Source organism: Pelophylax lessonae, assembly GCF_965119305.1.
Source record: "Pelophylax lessonae genome assembly, chromosome: 2".
Lineage (NCBI taxonomy): Eukaryota > Metazoa > Chordata > Amphibia > Anura > Ranidae > Pelophylax > Pelophylax lessonae.
In genome coordinates, this window is record NC_138769.1 from 704,183,226 (window position 1) to 704,199,789 (window position 16,564).

A 16,564-nucleotide genomic window follows, 5' to 3' on the forward strand; every position below is an offset into this window, starting at 1 on the left:
TTTTTCTCAGAATACAATATAAGGCCTGGTTGGATGTGATAGGCAACAATTGCATGAAATCCCTTGTGGGCACAGTATTATATCTAGGTTATTTAGGCCCTGCCTTTATGCGAAATACCATTTAAGTGCAAGAAAAAAACCTAACCTAAGGAGAAATATGGCCAAAGATTTTTTTTTTTTTTTTTTTTGGGCCCTAATTCTTTTATGGATCACAGGTGTGAAATCCGTTCTGCACTCCTGTGGCTCGTTTTTAGCCGACAGCGTGGTTAAGTCCGCTGGTGGCTGATGCCACTCAACCGGTCCAGGTATTGGATCGATTCTGACATTACAGTTCGGATTCCCCAGATGCCTAAACTGGGCGCTGGTAAAGCCTCTCCGAGTGCACCAGGGCGAGTTCCAGCGAGACCCATGCCCATCCTGCTACCACAGCCTTTACCAGACTCTCCCATGCCACCTGGGAGCCAGGTAAGGATATGACCGGCGACATCCAGCTCTGGGCACAGTAATTCTTCAAACAACTGAATGACCCAAGCGCTCACTCCAATGGGAATAGTAGGCATGCTGCTCTCCTCAGATGGAGAAACTCCAGAGACTAAAAGTATAGAAAAGAAAGGAGGCGCAAGCACCTAGTGCATTACCCTTGGACACCCCTTTTGGCTAAGATCAAGTGTAGTATCTGTTCTTATCAGTTGGTATGGATATTAGCTAGTACCGGCATGACTGAAATCCGGAGCGCCTGGACGTCACTAGGGTATGGAGAGTAGGTCATGTCCAGGAAAGCATGTAGCGTCCGCCACCTTCTGATTTGAATGGGTTAAGCTGTTCTTACCAGTTTTAAGGGAGCAAGAAAGCCGGTCTGTCCTGCATGTGGTGTGAACTAGCCCTTAAAGTGAAGAAATCAAACACAGTTTGAGATCTAATTTAAAAAAAAAAAAAAAAAAAAAAAAGTTCCTTTCTACCCTTCTCATGAATGGAGCTTATCAATACCAAGCCAAATTTTGCAATGTCCGTTAAAGGAGTTGTAAAGTCAGAAGCTTTTTTATCTTAATGTATTCTATGCATTAAGATTAAAAAAAAATCTACTGTGTGTAGCAGTCGCCCCAGCACCCCTTAATACTTATCTGAGCCCCATCTCTATCCAGCAATGTCCACAAGTCCCTCGGCCGTCCAGGACTCTCCGTCCTGATTGGCTGAGACACAGCAGCTTCCGCTGCTGTCAAAGTCAGCCAATCAGGAGAGAGAGGGACGCACGGAGCTGCAGCTCGGCTTGGGTGCCCCCATAGAAAGATGCTTGCGGTGGAGGCACTCAATAGGAGGGAGGGGCCAGGAGCAGCGGAGAGCTACCCAAGAAGAGGAGGATCCGGGCTGCTCTGTGCAAAATCAACTGCACAGAGGAGGGAAGTATAACATTATTAAAAAAAAAAACCCACAAGACTTTACAATTACTTTAATTTAGCAATAACTCAATGATTATTCTACATACCGAAACCATTTTTAGGTTGTGTCAATGAGCTTTAAAGATGGGTGTAAACGCTCCTATCGTTTTCAGCCAAGGAAGCTGCCACCTGGCCTCTGTTTAACCACTTCAGCTCCAGAAGGTTTTAGCCCCTTATTGATCAGGCCGTTTTTTGCGATTCGGCACTGCGTTACTATAATGTAAAATTGCGCGGTCGGGCGACGCTGTACCCAAATGCAATTGATGTCCTTTTTTCCCCCACAAATAGAGCTTTCTTTTGGTGGTATTTGATCACCTCTGCGATTTTTTAGATTTTGCGCTATAAACGAAAAGAAATGCAATATTTTTTACTTTCTGCTATATAACATTCCCAATTTAAAAATTTTTAAAAATGCAATTTTTTTTATCAGTTTAGGCCAATTTTGTATTCTACCACATATTTTTGGTGAAAAAAAATCCAAAAAGTGTATTTTAATTGGTTTGCACAAAAGTTTTAGCGTTTACAAACTATGGGATAGATTTTTGGAATTTATTTTATTAGTAATGGTGGCGATTTTTTGCGGGACTGCGACATTGCGGCCCCCTAACTGACATTTTTGACACTTTTTTGGGGGGACCAGTGACATTACTACAGTAATCAGAGCTAAATAATATGCACTGTTACTGTAATAATGACACTGGCAGGGAAGGGGTTAATACTGGGGGTGATCAAAGGGGTTAATGTATGCTTAAATATGCTAAAGCTGGATACACATAATACAACTCTTGTTGTTAGATTTCCTTTAAATTTACCTTCAACTATGTAGTGCAAGGGAATGCCTAATTGCATACAAATTGGGAAGTGTTTAGGTTTGACCTCATATTATATGGTTTTGGTAAATCTAAAGGAAAAAGCCTAAAGACAATTGTATAGTGTTTATGGCCCATTACTCACTGTGTGAGGGGGGGATGGGCTCTATGACAGGCACAGAGACATTGGGGTGTCAGCTTTGCTGAAACTCCTGATCTCTCCCTGTCTGTGTGACAGAAGACTCGCCTGCTTTGTTTACATAGGCAGGCGGGTCATCTGTCAGTTTCTGTGATGATTGCGGGAGGCCGGCTGCGATCGCCGCTGCTCCTCCCACGGTCTGGCTCCCGCTGTGTCTAATCACAGTGGGAGCGCGGCTCAGGCGGCCCGCGCGTCGGTGAGACTGCTTGCACATGATCACGTAGATCTACGTGATTATGCGCCGCCTAGCCGCCCTGCCGCAGTAAATCTGCGTGGGGCGGGGTTGGCAAGTGGTTAATCTTCAATTGCCATGATGTTGCACATGTGATCAGTTTTGACACCAGCCATTGGGATGGTTTGACAAGTTTGGTTGAGAGCACAACAAATGTGGCAGTTAGCATTTCTTGGCATGCCGGGAATGTAACTGTTTTTTGAAACTGTTAAATCGATAGGTTTACTTCCGCTTTAAGTGGACAAATGCAGCATACGTTTGACATCAGTTTTGGACTCTTCTGAGACCATTCTGAATCTATTGCAGATGCAGATGACCTGCGTGTGACCAACTTCAGCTGCTTAAACCGGAGTTCCACCCATGTTTTAAACTTTTTAGAAATTGCTGGCATTCCTCAATTAAAAACAGCATTGCCCACTTCTTTTTTTTTTTTCTTGATTGGCTTACCTTGTTGCTAGGGGGTAAGTAATTTTCTTCCTCCTTCGGCGCCGCGGCGAGCTATGTCACTTCCTGCGGCGCACAGGCTCCTGGGAGATGTGCGTCATCAATTTTAATACAGAGCGGACAGCTTACTGACAGGAGGCGGGGCTGAGGCAGGACGAAGTTGCCGCCGCGTCATCGGGTTCTTACAGGGGGCTGGGCGGATTGGAGAGCTGAGAGGAGGAGGGACGGAGGTGGAGGAAAATTTTAATACAGAGCGGACAGCTGAGAGGAGGCGCGTCTTCGGGTCCTTACAGGGGGTGGGGCTGGGCGAATGGGAGAGCTGAGAGGAGGCGGGACGGAAATGGAGGAAAATTGTAAGAGCGGAGAGCTGACTGAGAGAAGGTGGGACGGAGGTGCGGCCGTGTCAGTAATGCAGGGCTTCTAGCCATTAAAAGCTAGAAGCCCTGCATTACTGACACGGCCGCACCTCAGCCCCGCCTCCTCTCAGTCAGCTGTCCGCTCTGCATTAAAATTTTCCTCGAGTAGGTCTTCTGACTCTGGTAAACCAGCAGCATCTATTCACGGAAGAAGGTACATGTGGGCTTCACATGCCCACATCTAAGATGGGATCCCGCTGCAGAAAAAATATAAAGTTAGTTTGTTAAAAAAAATGATTTATAACACAGCACACAATAATATAATTGGCTAATATAAAATAGATTTCATGGATTCAAAAGAATATCTCTGGGGTTTAAAAAAATAAAATTGGTCTGGAACTCCGCTTTAAGCCCTGTACACACGTTCCGATAATCGTACGATAAAACTCGCTTTCGACCTGATCGCGCGATAATCTGATCGTTTGTACACAGCTTTCGACAGCCGATCACGACAGTTCATCCAACAAAATCCAAAGGGACAAACAGGAAAACTTCTGTTGTACGACAGCCTCACGAATGACATTCGTTTCATCTGTACACTATGGGTTCACTAAAAATCGATCGACAAAGACCGCACATGCTCAGTAACACTAAAATAGCACGGAAAAAGCCTGGCTGCCATTTTTTGTTTTGCACCATCCTACGTTTATATGCATTGTTGAATTCGATATTAGTATCCTGCAACAAAATGTGAACGATAAGTCGTCCGATTATCTGAACGTGTGTACAGGGCATTAGACGTTTGTGGAGAGAACATATTATAAAGGGAACAAAAAGCCCATTGAGCTCTGATCAGATTTTCTATAACCAGAATAAGAAACATTTTCAGACCTGTTCAATGAGCAAAAAAGCCAAAAGCAGGCAAATAAATGTTATCTTTCACTGATCTGTACATGGATTCTGAACGCTATGACTTGGATGGCATTTAAGGCCCCTTTCACACTTATGCGACACAATTTTCCTGCGATTTTGCTGTGATTTTGCCGCGATATTGATGCGATTTTGAAAGCAAAGGCAAGGCTATATGCCTCAAAACGCATTAAAATCGTGGCAAAGTAGTGCAGGAACTACTTTGAAGTCGGTGCGACTTCAAAATGCACTGATATGAATGGGACTCATTGAAAATAATGGAAAACGACTCGTCATGCGATTTTATTTATTTTTTTGCGGTCCAAAATCGCGGGACAAGTCGCACTAGTGTGAATGGGGCCTTACCGAATACATTTTGTTTTTATTATTATTCGGGATTTATATAGCGCCAGCAGTTTACACAGCGCTTTACAATATAAAAGGGAGACAGTACAGTTACAATACAGGAGGATTAGGAGGGCCCTGCTCAGAAGAGCTTACAATCTATTGTTTACCCCATCTTCTGGAATGTAATGTGTTTTTTTTTTTTTTTTTTTTTTCCCCTATCTGTAGGGCAGAGGGCGTTTTTTCTTCTATTTATTTTATTTCAGCAATTTTATAGTGTGAGAGTTGTGGTTCCAGCTGCCCTGTGTCTGTCTTACAAGGTGTTACGATGGGCTGGTGTCTCCAGACGGTGCTACATTCATATGACACCTTGTAACTTTGCTGCGCTGGCCCATTAAACTCTTCACTGTTTATTCAGTGTCCTTTTATATAGTGCTAGCAGCATGTCTGCCACGGACAGCGGGTAAAAAAAAATCCCACCATGTGATGTGTTTTTAGGGATATTGTCTGGGGAAGTTCCCTATTGTAAATTATATACATAGAATATTTCTTAGTGTGTGTGTATATATGTAGGTATTTATATACAGTATCTCACAAAAGTAAGCACACCCCTCACATTTTTGTAAATATTTTATTCTATCTTTTCATGTGACAACACTGAAGAAATGACACTTTGCTACAATGTAAAGTAGTGAGTGTAGAGCTTGTATAACAGTGTAAATTTGCTGTCCCCTCAAAATAACTCAACACACAGCCATTAATATCTAAACTGCTGGCAACAAAAGTGAGTACACCCCTAAGTGACAATGTCCAAATTGGGCCCAAAGTGTCAATATTTTCTGTGGCCACCATTATTTTCCAGCACTGCCTTAACCCTCTTGGGCATGGAGTTCACCAGAGCTTTACAGGCTGCCCCTGGAGTCCTCTTCTACTCCTCCATGATGACATCACAGAGCTGGTGGATGTTAGAGACCTTGCACTCCTCCACCTTCTGTTTGAGGATGCCCCACAGATGCTCAATAAGGTTTAGGTTTGTAAACGTGCTTGACCAGTCTATCACCTTTTATCCTCAGCTTCTTTAGCAAGGCAGTGTTCGTCTTGGAGGTGTGTTTGGGGTCTTTATCATGTTGGAATACTGCCCTGCGGCCAGTCTCTGAAGGGAGGGGATCATGCTCTGCTTCAGTATGTCACAGTACATGTTGGCATTTATGGTTCCCTCAATGAACTGTAGCTCCCCAGTGCTGGCTGCACTCATGCAGCCCCAGACCATTAAACTCCGACCACCATGCTTAACTGCAGGCAAGACACACTTGTCTTTGTACTCCTCACCTGGTTGTAGTAACTAAACTGGACATAAGTTACTGTTCCTGGTCGGGGTGACCACCTAAGCGCTACATGGTCTTGATGCTATACAGCAGCCATGACCAACTACATCTGAGTATCACTTGGAGAAGAAAGGATTACTCTACAAATTGGAACCCCATCTTATAAATAAAAATCAAGAAAGGGACTCGGGATGCACAGAAAGGACCACCAGTAAGGATCTCTTCTATATTTTCGTGGATTCCAGGCTGACAGGGAAGGCTGTGACTACACTGCAGAATTTTTATTGAATGCCCTATATTTACAAATTGGGTTAAGTAGACTACCACAAGGGGATCACCTCAACCTATGCACACAGTGAAGCACTTTATCTGCACCTAATAAACACTTGATTGATTTTATGGACTTTATGATTTATGAATTTATAGCATATTGCTTGATTTTGCGAGATTTGCACATTGTTATATTTTGCACAATTTTTTGCATACTTGCACAATTTTTTTTTTTTTTTTAATTGCATATTTCATATATAAAATCTTAATAAGCAGCTGCAGCATTGGGTTTAAACCACTTTAAAGGCACTAGCACTTTAATTTGCATCAAGCAGCTATTGATTGCACAGATACTTTCTTCATTTATGCACAATACCATAAGCGTGAGGTTATACCGTTATATAATGGCAGCACTCATGCAGCCCCAGACCATGACACTCCCACCATCATGCTTAACTGCAGGCAAGACACACTTGTCTTTGTACTCCTCACCTGGTTACCGCCACACACGCTTGACACCATCTGAACCAAATAAGTTTATCTTGGTCTCATCAGACCACAGGACATGGTTCCAGTAATCCATGTCCTTTGTCTGCTTCAGCAAATTGTATTTCGGGCTTGTGCATCATCTTTAGAAGAGGCTTCCTTCTGGGACGACAGCCATGCAGACCAATTTGATGCAGTGTGCGGCGTATTGTCTGAGCGCTGACAGGCTGACCCCCCCACCCCTTCAACCTCAGACGTAAGAGTGCTGCCAGCATTTCTGCAATTTCCCAATGACAACCTCTGGATGTGACGCTGAGCATGTGCACTCAACTTCTTTGGTCGACCATGGTGAAGCCTGTTCAGATGGAACCTGTCCTGTTAAGCTGCTGTATGGTCTTGGCCACCATGCTGCAGCTTATTTTCAGGGTCTTGGCAATCTTATAGCCTAGGCCACAGATCCTCAAACTACGGCCCTCCAGCTGTTGCGGAACTACACGTCCCATGAGGCATTGTAAAACTCTGACATTCACAGACATGACTAGGCATGATGGGAATTGTAGTTCCTGAACAACTGGAGGGCCATAGTTTGGAGACCCCTGGCCTAGGCCATCTTTATGTAGAGCAACTATTCTTTTTTTTCAGATCATCAGAGAGTTCTTTGCCATGAGGTGCCATGTTGAACTTCCAGTGACCAGTATGAGAGAGTGAGAGCGATAACACCAAATTTAACACACCTGCTCCCCATTCACACCTGAGATCTTGTAACACTTACGAGTCACATAACCCCGGGGAGGGAAAATGGCTAATTGGGCCCAATTTGAACATTTTTAACTTAGGGGTGTACTCACTTTTGTTGCCAGCGGTTTAGACATTAATGGCTGTGTGTTGAGTTATTTTGAGGGGACAGCAAATTTACACTGTTATACAAGCTGTACACTCACTACTTTACATTGTAGCAAAGTGTCATTTCTTCAGTGTTGTCACATGAAAAGATATAATAAAATATTTACAAAAATGTGAGGGGTGTACTAACTTTTGTGAGATACAGTGTGTGTGTGTATATGTGTATGTATGTTTTTTATATCTATCTATATCTCTCTGTGTGAGTGTGGGTATGTGTGTGTATATATGTGTGTATATATATATATATATATATATATACTTTTTTTTAAAATTTATTTTCATATTTTCATTGCTGTGCATCTTAAAGCGTATCTAAACACAAAAATGTATCTTGTCTACCAGTCTTTAGATGTGGTGATTTGCATTTTTTTTTTTTTTTTTCCTTTTTTTATTTAATTATTCTGGAAGTAGCACACTTCTTGCCCAAGCAGGACAAAACGAATTCCACCATATTCTAGGAGGTCAGCAGAAACCAGATGGGACTAGATATTCCCCCCCCCCCCTCTCCTTTTGGTTCTGTAGTCTTCAGCTGGATCTGAGAAAAGTGTAATTACGAAGCTTGCAGCACACAGAGACCAGGAAGTTACCAATGTTTTTTCGGCACATACAGGTATTTTTGGAACTTCTTAAATGGAAACAAGCAAAAAATGCTTTCCATGGTATAATTTTTAAAAGGGAGAAGAATACATTTCTGTTTTTTTAGTTTAAATACACTTTAAAATTGCATCAAAATAAGTAACAGAATAAAAGAAAATTGAATAGTTTAAGTTGTTTGCTTTACTTCTTAGGTAATTCAGTACATCCATTCGGTCTAAAGTGGTGCTAAAGGCTCAAGGTTTTTTTATGCATGAAAGTTAAAAACCTTCACTGGGCAGCAGCCCCCCAATAACTTGATGCCCATCTTGATCCAGCAATGTACTCAAGAGCCTCTGCTCTCCAGGGACTCACTCCTCATTGGCTGAGGCAGCAGCTGGAGCCATTGGCTCCCACTGCCGTCAATCACAGCCAATGAGGAAGAGGGGTTGGGGCTGATCAGCGGCTCTGTGTATGAATTGACAAGCAGAGCTGCGGCTCAGGAGCGAGTCTGCTTGGGTGCCCTCATAGTCACCTGTTTGCTTTGGGGTAATGCGACGGCGGGGGACCATAGAAGAGTAGGTGAATATGACATGTTTTTTATTTTAAAGAAAAAAAACTGGAGCCTTTATTTAAAAAAAATTACTGTTACTGTTGGAATGATGTATCTGTTGTTAAAAATATGTATCCATGTATGGCCAGCCACATATCCTGGAAATAGCTTTTTTTTAAATTTGAATTATTTCTTTCTTTTCTGGTCAAGGCACGACAACAAAAATAACCACCATCCCCATGACTTCTAAACCAAATGTCATTGTGGTGCAGAAAACTACTGGGAAAGGGACGACCATACAGGGTATTCCTGGGAAGAATGTAATGACAACCTTGCTAAACGCCAGTGTAAGTACACCGCATGGGGCTAATTTGTACAAGCTGGAATCACTATTCACTATTTTTCTTTTTAATATATAATTGAAGAGAAATTAAAATTTCCTGTATGAAAATGTAGACAAGTACCAAATCCAGTTGCTATTAGCTGCGCACCTATAAAGTAAGCAAAAAACTTCTTTACCTCTCCTGACCGAGCCCAATCCTCCATTTGTGTCTCGCACGCTCCCCCTCCCAGACACTGCAGCTCATAGTGGGAGGAGTTAAGTAACGGAGGCAGTGCTGTAATCCAGAGAGCAGTGGGGAGAAGTAGGTGTGGCCAGGTGCTGATTGACAAGCTACCGGCCTGTGAATCAGTGGTGACAACGCTCACTGCCATGCTCCCTGCAATATCTTCTCATCCCATTGTAGTGCAAACAGGCTCAGCCTTCATGAGAGGGGCAACTCTGCTCTGGATTCTGGAGCAGTGCAGCACCATTCCCACCCCATCACAGGAAGCTTCATTTGGTGGGCTTCACTGGCAGGATCAACAGGTATTTGTGGAACTTTGCAGGTATACAATTGTAAGGCCCCTTTCACACGGGCGCACCGCCTGACGGAGTCCGTTCTGCTCAGCAGGGGATCGATCCGCCAATCCCCGCTGAGCAGGCGGATGACCGCTCTGTCTCCGCTGTGTGTGCAGAGATGGAGCTGTCAGATCTCCGCTCTCCTCTATGGGGCAAAATAATAAGGAATAGCCGCGCTAATTTGAAATCTTGATTGTGAATCAAACTGATAAAACAAATATAGATATTCAAATAGTATTTGTGTGAATAACTCAATACATAAATAAAAATCCCAATAAATAAATACAAAGAAAATACCAAGATAGGCAATATACTGAATGTCCAAATGAACAGCAAAAGATCCAGTGCAGGGTGTTGGGTGCAGGAAAGGAATCCACCACCATATGTTGTGACTTCCTCCGCTGTCAATGAGACATGCAAGAGATATGCTAAGCGCTTACCAGATCACAGATAAGTGACAGCATTCGACTTAGGTTAGGACATCTATGGATTCTACAGATGACGTAGTGCCTCTGCCAAGTCAGTCCACACAATGTGCAGAGAACCACGATGTCTGCCAAGTACCATATACAGCCAATCCCATCCAGAGCTCAGTTACCCATAAGGATATGTAAGAGAGAGGAGGGCAATTAATGTATTGAGTTATTCACACAAATACTATTTGAATATCTGTATTTGTTTTATCAGTTTGATTCACAATCAAGATTTCAAATTAGCGCGGCTATTCCTTATAATTTTGTTTCTAGTGTTTCCCACTATAGCTGCTGCTTACTATACTTATCACGCTATTTATATTGCATTTATTGATTCACTTATATTATTTTGTGCTTAGCGCGGTTATTTTTTTGTACATTACTCTTCTATGGGGGATCGGATGAGAACGGACCACCTGTCCTCATCCGATCCCATCCGATCCTCCAGACAGATGGAAAATAGGGTTTCCATCCATCCGGATTTCACGGACAGGATCGGAATCTGATAGCAGCGGGTGTCAGCGGACATGTCTCCGCTGACACCCGCTGCCCCATAGGGATGCATTGAGCATCCAATCAGGTCCGCCTGAAAAACTGACAGGTGGATCGGATTGGATCGCTCGTGTGAAAGGGCCCTAAGGCTTTTTTTTTTTTTTTTAAGCTTGGATAGGGGTAGAAAATAGTTAAACACATTTTTTCTATGTTCTATTGGGTATATTTACCTTCACTACTTGTCCTGTATACACACAAGGAAATGCATGAAATCATTGTAGACCGCTGTCACACGAACAGGTGTCCCCTATTGGAAGTTTTCCCTTTTAGTCCTGTCCCGTTGACAGCCCTGCTGTGCAGAGAAAGGCCCACCAAACACAAGATTACAATTTTTACATTTTCAATTTTTTTTTTTTTTTTTAGAATCGTTTGTATTTGTGCATATCATGTTTTCAATTTTCCAAATATTTTTGGACATTGTAACAATAACTTTTTAAAATCTTCCTTGACCCCTTCCCTCCTGACATGTATGCGGCCCCATGGAAAAAAGCTCACTTTCCTCAGGCCGCATATATGTGTATTTCCTTTTTGTTCTGGGAGCGTGGCGCAGCACAGAGACTGGGCTCTCACCGATGATCGGGGGCCAGGACTGGTGGTTCCAGGTCACATGATTGCTGTGGTAGCGTCTGATTGGCTGTCACCGTGTACCTGCTCCTGTGTTTACTTCTTTTTCTGAATGAAGAAAAGGATACATTGGATCATCATCTTACAGGAGAGGAAATGTAAAGAAACCAAAGTGTGTAAAGAAATAAACAGAAAAAAAAAAAAGATCAAGGTTTACCAGGGTTAGCAGTAGGGTCAGTGTCAAAGGTTACAGTCAGCATATTTTGGGTAGAATTACATTTTTTTTTTTTCTTTAAGTTGGTATCGGTGTCGGCTGGTGTTTGGTGTGTTTTAGGCAGGATAAAAAAAAAAAAGTGTAAAATACGAAAATGCACTATTGTTTCTGGGCTGTACTACTAGTACAAACAACTAACAAACACATGTGTTATCGCTGCAATTGTTAGAAGTCGGAGAATTTCATTTGGGTTGTTCTTTGGGTAGTAGGTTATGGAAAAGAAAGGAGGTGTAATCCACCTGGATGCACAAAGTAGTTGTGGTGATGTGTACGGTTTTATTAACACATGTCAAGTTTGCAAATTTGTGCTTGGACACATTAAGAGTTGATTCACACTAGCGCGACTTGTCAGCCTGACCAGTCGCGCTCCCTCGCGGTCCATTGACTACTACAGGACCCGTTCTAATATGAGAGACACAAGTCGCTCCGACTTAGAAAAAGGGTCCTGTACTACTTCGGGGCGACCTCGAAGCGACTTGCATAGACTTCCATTATGTGAAGTCCATGCAAGTCGCTCCGAAGTCGTGGTGCATGGGAATGCACAAGTCGCCCCCGAAGTAGTACAGAGTCGTGCCGCTCCAGTGTGAACCGAGCCTTAGAATTGTTTTACCTTTTAGGTGTGAAGGGGTTAAAGTAAATTTTTCTCCTTGAACTCTCTAGCTTTCTGATGCATCCATCCACTTTTTCATATCTCCCAGGAAACTGTATTTGTTGGTAAAATATACAAATGATCTGTATACTTGGAACTAGGGCTGAACGATAGTCGATGTGCTATCGACTATCGTGCTGCGAGCGTGGGCGATAGTCACATCGCCGAACATACGATGTAAGGCAGAGAAGTCAGGACTCACATTGGTGGTAGAAGAACACAGCCTGACATCCGTCGCACATGTTCAGTCTGCCCTGCAGCTAGTTCTCCTCCTCACTGAGCGGTGAGCAGCGGCACAGCGAACCAATCAGGCGTGCCTGCACACCTGATTGGTTTACTGTTCCGCTACTCACAAAGTGATTGGTTCGCTGTGTTGTAGGGCGGAAGTGTATTGTGCGGACTGGGAGTGTGGTTCCGGTGCTAAGGAGCTTCCCAGGGGAGAGGACTACAACTCCCAGCGTTACCTCCACTTCCGTCTGCCCACAGCCAGAGAGATTCCCCCTCCCTCCGGGAGAACCGACTTCACACCCCGATCATGAGGGACAAACAAGAGGCGGAGGGAGCGCACGTGGGCTGAGGCCGCCAAGATGGTACCAAATACGGGGGGGGAGGCTACTGTACCATGTACATCAGGAAGAGGGGGGGGCGGAGAGGTCTATATATCAATATGTGAGGGGGGTAATACAATGAGGGGGTGTATACTGTATGTGGTGTAATGTGAGTGGGGGAGGTGTGTATATACATATCTATATATAATGAGGGATGGTTAGATTATTATTCAAGATTTATATAGACAACAGTATATATAGTGCATACACCTCCCCCATATTACTATATATATGCAGTATAAATATTGCAATATACATCGTTGGGGGAAAAATATCGCAATGTGATTTTTTTTTTTTTTTTTTTTTTTTTTTTCCAAAATCGTGCAGCCCTACTTGGAACATTTTCCTTTTCATAGATGGTCTGAAAGTAGGGACCAGCAAAGCTTCCTTTGTGGATGTGAGTGCTACACAGTTCAGCTTACATAAGTGAATTTTTTCTGCTAATTTTTTTTTTTATTTTTTAGGGAGATAAAACTCTGCAAGCCGTACCTGCGGGAGCAAAGCCAGCTATCATTACAGCCACCCGCCCAATCACCAAGATGATCGTCACACAACCCAAGGGTATTGGTTCAACTGTACAACCGGCTACCAAGATTATTCCCACCAAGATAGTGTATGGCCAGCAGGGGAAGACCCAGGTGCGTAGGCAGTGCTTTTTTTCTCACTTTGGGGATATCTTCCTTCAACCTCATGGAATATTGCTTGAGAACTGTCTCTTACGCTAAACTAACCCTTTTCACCTCCAGCAGTCAAACAAAGGGGTGGGGGAACGAAGGAGATGGTAAGTATAAGGGCCTGTTCACACTATTGCTCTGTGTTGCACGGTAAAGTGCCTTGTGTGTGTTTAGGCAGTCCATTCAAGGCTGCCCAATGCATAAAAATGCACCAAAAAAGCATGTGAGTGCATCGGCGCACATTGCAGTGACTCAAGTGTTTTAAGGTGCCATTCAGAATAAATGGCACCAAGGCTCGTTACCGCAACGCATACGTTAATAGTTTCCTATGGACCTTCTCAGGTGTGTTGCACACTCATTTAGCATGACACCCCATTTAGAATAGGAGTAGCAGTCAACATATCAGCTCTGAAGCACACCACCAAGTACATGCTATGTGTGTTGTGATGTGCTGCATTAAAAAAAAAAAAGTTACTTTTTTTGGTCTGTTGCTTTGGCAGCTCCATCACAATTAATGATCTGCCTCTTTAATACCCAGTTTAAAGCCCCCCCGTTTTACTTGCTTACATAACAAGCACATTTTTTGCTTTTATACTATGCATTGGTGTTTAACTGTAGTAAGCTGTTCTGGATATCCAGTGGTCTTGCATGCCCCGTGAACAGCACTCCCCTGTTGTTGGTGGGGTGTGTCAGGCCATGTGTGTGTGTGTGTATGTATGTATGTATGTATGTATATGTGTGTGTATGTGTGTGTATGTATATATATATATATATATATATATATATATATATATACACACATATACATATATTATATGTATGTGTGTGTGTGTATAGATGTATGTGCGTGCATGGGTATAGATGTGTGTGTATGTATGTGTATGTATGTATGTATATATATATATATATATATATATATATATATATATATATATATATATATATATATTATATATGTGTGTGTGTGTGTGTGTGTGTGTGTGTGTGTGTATGTGTGTGTATATATATGTGTTTGAGTGTATACAGACACTATTGTGCTGTTTAAGTGTGCAAATTAGTAACGTGCTGCTGCAAAATTCTGCCTGGGCATCAATGTCCTCTGGAAATGAGGTAGTTAATCAGACAATAGAGCACAATATCCATCTTCCCTAGACACCTCCAGTCAAATCATTACATATATACATGAAATGATTGTGACATTTGGGTAGTACTGTTAGAAATGAATCCTACTAGTGTTTTTCTTGTTTCAGGTCCTTATAAAGCCAAAGCCAGTGACATTTCAGGCCACAGTCATGAGCGAACATACCAGACAGCTGGTGACGGAAACACTTCAGCAGGCTTCGCGGGTGGTGGAGACTACCAGTGCCACCATCCAGGAAGTGAAAGAAGATACAGAGAGCAGCTCCTCCTCTACTGAGTCCTCCCAGAGCTCCCAAGGTGACCAAGAATACACATTGCATTAGGCCTAGGTTTTTTATATAGAGCTAGTATATATCGTACAGTATAGAAAGTGCTATTCATATGTTTCTGGTGTTCCGAGAGCTGCTGAATTTGTATAAACATATACAGATCAGCCATAACATGACCACCCATCTTTTGTAACTACAAAAACCATGACCCATTGAGGCATGGGATCCACTTGACCTGTGAAGGTATGCTGTGGTATCTGGCATCAAGCCGTCAGTAGCAGATCCTTGAAGTCCTGTAAGTTGTGAGGTGGGGCCTCCATGGATTGGACTTGTTTTTCCAGCACATCCGAAAGATCCTTGATTGGATTGAGACCTGAAATATTTGGAGGTCAAATCAACGCCTCAAAGACACCACCTTCCATTGCTCCGTGGTTCAGTTTGGATGCTCATGTGCCCATTGTAGGTGCTTTTGGCTGTGGACACGGGTCAGCATGAGCACCCTGACCTGTCTGCAGCTACGCAGACCCATACACAGCAAGCTGCGATGCACTGTGTGTTCTGAAACTTTTTCTTGAAGAACCAGCATTACTGTTTTTATCAATTTGAGTTACAGTAGCTCTACTATTGGATCAAAGTACATGGGCCAGTCTGCGCGTCCCACGTGCAGCCGTGAACCTTCACCCTCTATTATTCTGTTACCAGTTTTTTTCCTTTCTTTGGCTACTTTTCGTAGGTCCTGACCCCTGCAGACCAGGAACACTCCACAAGAGCTGCAGGTTTGGAGCTATTCTGACCCAGTCACCTGGCTGTTATAATTTGGCCTTTGTCAAAGGTCAAAGTCGCACAAATCCTTACGCTTACTTATTTTTTCTGCTTTGAACACAACTTCAGAGATGACATGTTCACTTGCTGCCTAATTTATCCCACCCACTTTCACATGCCATTGGAACGATATAACCAATGTTATTCATTTTATCTGTCGGTGGTCATAATGTTATGGCTGATCGGTGTATATACATAAGCAAACATCTACATCTATACACTCTACCTAAAGAGAACTAGTTATCGTTAGGCTTACAAAAAATCGAACTACTATATCTTAAAGCCCAACTGAACTTTAAGGTTAAACCAAGAGTTAACTCCAGATGCATTAAAAAGTTTGTTTTTCTGTAAAAATCATCAAAATCCTGAGTTAAAAAGGCTACTCCCCTGCCAGCAGGTACATAGAAGTCCCCCCTGCTATCTGTGGGGAAGCAGTGGTCTCTCTACCCAGGTCCAATATGCCCCCACTGAGTTACAGCTAAAGCTTTGCAATCAGTAGAGAGCATGAGCTTTGCTAATTGAAGAGCTATAGATCTGACTGGAGGAGGCATATTGGACCTAATTTAAGTCATACTGTTAGAATCATTTACAGGCTACCTGTCAGGATTAATGTGCAAAGAACCATCAGCGCAGCAATATTCAATTAACAAAAAGTGAAAATAATCAATCACCAACCATACTTAAGATTATATAAACAAATTATATAAATGATGTTAATTAATCCGGCACCAAACACCAAATAGTGTTAATCACTTACACAAAAAATATTCAAAAGCAAGAGTGCTGCGCCAGACATAA

The 16,564-nt window shown here is 42.8% G+C and overlaps 1 protein-coding gene across 5 annotated transcripts in view; it reads left to right on the plus strand.

Annotated features, from left to right (window-relative positions):
• EMSY (EMSY transcriptional repressor, BRCA2 interacting) overlaps positions 1-16,564 on the plus strand; it is a 99,830-nt gene that overhangs the window by 34,845 nt on the left and 48,421 nt on the right. For 3 of the 5 annotated variants that reach the window (XM_082246164.1, XM_082246167.1, XM_082246165.1), the window contains exons 11-14: positions 9,051-9,187; positions 13,326-13,499; positions 14,786-14,972; positions 15,678-15,776. In XM_082246164.1, coding sequence (XP_082102290.1) covers positions 9,051-9,187; positions 13,326-13,499; positions 14,786-14,972; positions 15,678-15,776 — 597 coding nt within the window. The remainder of the gene's footprint in view (positions 1-9,050; positions 9,188-13,325; positions 13,500-14,785; positions 14,973-15,677; positions 15,777-16,564) is intronic. The other 2 variants (XM_082246166.1, XM_082246168.1) reach the window with 1 other exon arrangement.